The sequence below is a fragment of the Monopterus albus genome, unplaced genomic scaffold (assembly GCF_001952655.1).
Source record: "Monopterus albus unplaced genomic scaffold, M_albus_1.0 scaffold28.1, whole genome shotgun sequence".
Taxonomy (NCBI): Eukaryota; Metazoa; Chordata; class Actinopteri; order Synbranchiformes; family Synbranchidae; genus Monopterus; species Monopterus albus.
Genome location: NW_018127908.1, coordinates 3,371,227 through 3,376,664, shown reverse-complemented (window position 1 = coordinate 3,376,664; position 5,438 = coordinate 3,371,227). Strand labels below are relative to the sequence as shown.

General features: G+C 42.9%; 1 protein-coding gene across 3 annotated transcripts; it reads left to right on the top strand.

The window, feature by feature from the left end:
- The first annotated feature begins 409 nt into the window (after positions 1–409).
- Positions 410–5,432, top strand: gpaa1 (glycosylphosphatidylinositol anchor attachment 1). 3 transcript variants are annotated; one of them, XM_020595605.1, is made up of 13 exons: positions 410–508; positions 834–953; positions 1,139–1,318; positions 1,854–1,965; positions 2,090–2,237; positions 2,337–2,438; positions 2,621–2,817; positions 2,912–3,108; positions 3,204–3,357; positions 3,881–3,952; positions 4,049–4,242; positions 4,785–4,955; positions 5,036–5,432. In XM_020595605.1, exons 1-13 carry the CDS (start codon positions 504–506, stop codon positions 5,277–5,279), a joined length of 1,896 nt encoding a protein of 631 aa, XP_020451261.1. In that variant the 5' UTR covers positions 410–503; the 3' UTR covers positions 5,280–5,432. The 3 variants fall into 3 exon arrangements, with proteins under 3 accessions (XP_020451261.1, XP_020451260.1, XP_020451262.1); XM_020595604.1 differs by having other exon boundaries at positions 4,046–4,242; XM_020595606.1 differs by having other exon boundaries at positions 818–953; positions 4,046–4,242.
- The last annotated feature ends 6 nt before the right edge of the window (positions 5,433–5,438 follow it).

The following is a 5,438-nucleotide window of genomic DNA, read 5'->3' as shown; positions in this document are numbered from 1 at the left end:
CCACTGATCGCAAATTAAGTTCACATGAAGTCCCCATAACATGCCAGATTTTTCAAATAAAAGCGCCAGATTACAAAGTAAGTTTACATTAAGGCTCCGAAATGCGCCAGGTTTTCAAAATAAGAGCCCCAGATTGATAATTAAGTTAATATGAAGGCCCCAAAACACACCAGATTTTCAAAATAACATTGTTTGTAAATTTCAGAATTTAAGATCCTAACTTCACCTTTTCTTTAACTCTTCCATAATTATTTAATATTTTCCTTTTGTCTGCAATACTTATTCGACATTTTTTCATCTTCCATAATTGTTCAGCATTTTCTTTTCATCAGCATTGCATCTCAGCCTTCAGCTGTTTCAGCAATGGATTTCTGCATTTTCAGGGCGATTGTTCATCAGTCAATTAATGTGCCGGCAGGAACACGGAAGTTAAAAACATTTAGCAGCGGCTGCTGTGAACAAGCCCCACCTCTGCAGGTGGATGTAACCGGCTTTGCACTGGAATGAGGTATGTCTTTATACATATTATGTGATATAATAGTATGCAATATTGAAGTTGAATGAGGTAACCATTAATAATCAGCGCGTTTTCACATAGGACAATGGTTTAAAACAATGTACAATCTTCGCTAAGCCAGCCTGCGAGTTAGCAGAACGCTAACCACAACTGTTAATGGTTGGTGTGACAATGGGTGACAGGAAAATGATTTCTGAGCTCGAACTGAATGGAAACAAATACTGTATAAAATTTAGTTGTCTGTCTCAATGATAAATTACGTGCTTATAGATAGTACCTAACTGACAGCTGCAATTACAGTGTGTGCTGCCTTCAGGGTCCAGTGTTCCAGGCCTCAGGATAGTGTTGAAGCGGACAACAACATGGGACTACTGTCTGACCCAAACAGAAGACGGGCTTTGATTAACCTACTCACCCGCCTCAATGCTCCAATTTGGTGAGTTTTGCCTTAGGGGTCGGGGGCTTTGTTTGATGTGACTAACATTTCTTGTTAGAAACTCAGTCATACATGCATAGCAACCACAAAAAGACACGTAACACAGTTTCAGATGCACCAGTGACTATTTTTGTGCTTGTGTGCGTACTTATAAGATTTATGTCACTTCCATCTCTTCATCTTAGTGTGGTCTGCTATATGGCAGGCGTGGCCTGGTTCATGGGATTAGCTTTTGAGCCATTCACTCTGCGGACATACATGTCAGAGAATGCCATGGGATCTACCATGGTGGAGGAGCAGTTTCCAGCAGGGGAGAGGGCGCTGGTCACAGGCAGGGAGTTTGCAGCTCATAAGAAGAAAGCAGAGTAAGTAACATGCAGCTTCAACTGAACAAAGATAATGCTACATGAAGATTAGTTTTCAACATCATGGATGGACTGCATTGATAGGACAGGACTCTGTAAACAGTTGGCAGTAGTTATGTTTTTTGTTTTTTGGGGAGAACATTTTTAAACTTTCATAAGACAAGCAACAATAAAAGCTGACAGTCTGTGGCCAGCCTCAGACTGAGGATGCTTCAGTTACATCATCAGCATCTTAAAGGCCCCCATGATATTTTAGCACAGGTTATGTTGTAGCTTCAGACAGGTCTGAGTTGTAATTTCATAAAAGATGTTTGACTGGAATGGTCAAATTTTAACATGTTGAAAATTTGGAATTAGTTTTCAATGGGGGTCTGAGCACAGTGCACTTATTTTGGACTACAGTAAACAAAGGTTAGTTGTTAAATTTGTGATATTTACTGTTTTTTTTCTGATTTTAACCACCATACTAAGACCTATAGCATTACCCTTTTTGCCTTAAACTTGGGTTGTAGTGTGACCAGTTCTTTCTCTGCAGTGGGATGCCTGTGGATTGGTTGGTGAAGACCATGCAGGCCCAAGGGCTAGAAGTGTTCACCCAGAGCTTCTCTCGCACGTTGCCCTTTCCTGATGAAAATAAAGAGAGATATGTGAGTTTTAAATTGAAGACTTGTTAAATTTTTGTATTAGACATTTTCTGACCACGTTTCTGTTCTTTGCAATATACATATTCTGTGGCTTTTCTTCATGTCATGCCATTCTCTTTCCTCTCAGTTTGTAAAAGGCACAAATGTATATGGGATCCTTCGGGCCCCGAGAGCTCCACGAACTGAAGCCTTGGTGCTGAGTGCTCCCTGCAGCCCAGGCAGTAGCAATAACCAGGCTGTGGGGCTGCTACTTGGCTTGGCACAGTACTTCAGGAGTGAGTACAGCACCCACTGGTTTCTCCCTTCAGTACAATTTAACAAAATTTGAAGGCCGTTGCATTTCTTGGTTTAGTGACTGTTGTTTTCCACAATAGGTCAAATTTTCTGGGCCAAGGACATCATCTTCCTTGTGAACGAGCATGATCTGATTGGTATGCAGGCCTGGCTGGAGGGCTACCACCACACCAACACTACAGGTGATCACCTGATTTCACTCTTGTTATAAACCAGATCAACATACATCCTCAAAAGTACTGAGTTTTTCATTTACTTTAGTCAACACTATTCAAGCTCTTTCTTTCAAAACTGATTTAAGACAACATGGTGCATTTCTCTATTGACTTTTCTTCTGTTATACCAATTTTAATGGTTTATATAGGTATGGACTGGTCTCCACTGCAGGGCCGTGGTGGTTCAATCCAGGCAGCTCTGTCCCTGGAGCTCAGCAGTGATGTCATCACCAGTTTGGACCTGGTGCTGGAAGGCCTCAATGGCCAGTTACCCAACCTGGATCTAGCCAATCTGTTCTATGCCTTCTGTCAGAAGATAGGAGTCATTTGCACCATTCAGGGCAAGGTAAAGGCTTTTTAAAAGCTGGTACATTTTCTCTCCTGCCCTGTGATCGATGAGCCAACAGATATGAGGTTATTTTGCTCTTCTGTTTCTAAAGCTGCAGAGGAATGACTGGGACAGTGTGTCAGGCTATAGCCATGCAGTCCAGACCATGATGCTGATGGTAATGAAGCAGGCCAGTGGGCGGCCTTGGGGGGACCACGGTCTATTCCTGCGCTACCACATTGAGGCTGCCTCCATCAAAGGCATCAACAGCTTCCGCCAGTATAAAACTGATGCTACCACAGTTGGCAGGTCAGAGCAAGTGTACTGTTTGTATTGGTTTAATGTCTTTCAGTGCATTTTTGTTTGGATTTTTTTCCTTGATTTCTGTTTTTGTCAAAATGTAGGCTTTTGGAAGGAATGTTTCGTAAGCTGAACAACCTCCTGGAGCGCCTGCACCAGTCTTATTTCTTCTACCTCATGCCATCACTCTCTCACTTTGTCTCCATCGGATACTACATGCCAGCCTTTGGCCTGATTGCCGTCATCTTGCTGCTTCGTGTATCCGTACAGTTATTTTACATTGTTTGATTTTTATCTGAAAATATGATGGAGAATAGCAAATTACTTCCATTCAGCACTTATGTAGATGTAACCTTACTGCATCTCAGGCTGTGGTACAGTTGATCACTTTTTAATCATTGACATACAGTATATACGATGGTCATGGCATCACCACTTCTCTCCACTATGCAGAAATGAAGCCAAAATATTGCAAATACGTCAGCTGCCATCTTTTTTTTTTTTTTGCAACCAGATTCTGTGCAGTAGCAACCAGAAGTGGAGTGATAGCATCTGACTGCCAATCAAAGCTGTCAAATCAACTGAAACACTCCTCTTTTAATATCATGGAGGAGGTGGGATTTATGACCTATACTACAACCAGCCCCCAGGGTGGTGCTGGCTTTACTTCTGTTAGCTCTTAGCCTGTCCATCGTTTTTACAGTTAGTTTTTAATAGTATAACCTTTACACTGCTGTGGATATTTACTTGATTATCAGATTTTCCCTTGACATTGCTATAGGCCTTAGACCTTTGGGTGCAACTTGTGACTCCACCGTCAAGAACAGAAGATGGAATTGTTGACACTGAACAGGTGAGACATACAGATCCCAACAGTGTGGCTGAAATTTAAGTATTTACTTATCTTGAGTTGAAGTCACTACTTTGATTGTCTGGTTCCTCCCAGCAGGCCAGTCCAGGGGTGCTCTCTGTGCTGACACCTCTGGTGATCAGTCATCTGACCGGAGTAGCTCTGTACACGCTGCCAATCCGTTTTCAAGAGATGGCTGTTGAACACTTCCCCGTGTCTGAGACTGAGGCTGTGGTCCTGACAGCTATCGCTATTTACACGGCAGGACTTGCTTTGCCTCATAACACGCACAGGTAGATACTGACACCTGCAACACCCCTCAGGTTCTACAGATTCTTTTTTCCTTTTTATGCTGACTTTTCATGGTTTAAATGACAATACATGTTGACTGATATAATATTCTGAGCTGAGTTGGACTTTTCTCAGAGATCCTATCATTCATAACGTCTGTGAACATGTGAGCAGTTTCATAGCAAAAAACTGAAATGCAGCACCCAAGGTTGCTGAATTATATGTACCCTCACATTGTACATCTGTGTGTAACATGTAATCTTTTTTTCTTATACATTTGTGTCCAAATCTTATTGATGTGTTTTCAAGTCTTCTTACACAGTTACGGATTTTTATTTCTCTTGCTGGTTCTTTTTTTCAGTTTTTTAATTCCTGAACATCATATCACAAGCTCAACATCTTAATAACCCTTATTTGCCCATATTACTGCTGTTGACTGGCTGAAAATGACCAAATACCACTGTAGTCCAGACAGTGGGAAACCTGTCCTTTAAGGCTATGTTGATGCTGGAGAGTGAGCCGTTTATCATGCTGTTTATTGCAGACTCCTGACGGGTGAGGGAACGGAGCAGGGCTGGAGGGTGCTTAAGCTGGCTGCAGTGCTGTACCTGGCTGTGCTGCTGGGCTGCACCGCCCTCATCAATTTCTCCCTGGGCTTTATCCTGGCTCTCACTCTAGTGCCTGTGGCTGCCTTCATCACACCCCATGTGCCAAAGTAAGAAACAAACAGAGGTTTCATCAGTAGCTCTGCATAGCCACATACAGTGTTGATACCCTACTCTCTCCTTCTTTTAGGGTCCTGTCAGCCTTCATCTTGGTCATCCTCAGCCCAGCCTGCACGCTGCTCTTCTCTGTCTTTTTCTTCCAAGAGCTGCTGGAAATGCCCGTTAACTTCCCAGATGGTTGGTTGCTCTACTTGTCAGTCATCTCGCAGGGCATCCTGGACCACTCCCTGTATGGCTCTCTGGTTTACCCACTCATAGCACTGCTGGTCTATCCATGCTGGCTGCTTTTCTGGAACATCCTCTTCTGGAAGTAGATGCCAGTCATCGAGGACCCCTGAAGGCTTTCATGGGGAGAAAACACTTCTGATGTGTTCTCAGGTTTGTCTGTACTGGAGAAAGGTGAGGAATGACAGCAGTGAGACTGGTAAAGAGGAGCAATATCTGTAGTTGACTTGGAAAGAGGGCAAGTACTC

What these genes read in the sequence shown, in the direction of transcription:
- gpaa1 (XM_020595604.1), top strand. An exon ending in TTTGCACCATTCAGGGCAAG is followed by an intron (nt 2,818 to 2,911) that starts GTAAAGGCTTTT and finishes CTGTTTCTAAAG; the next exon opens with CTGCAGAGGAATGACTGGGA. An exon ending in GATGCTACCACAGTTGGCAG is followed by an intron (nt 3,109 to 3,203) that starts GTCAGAGCAAGT and finishes GTCAAAATGTAG; the next exon opens with GCTTTTGGAAGGAATGTTTC.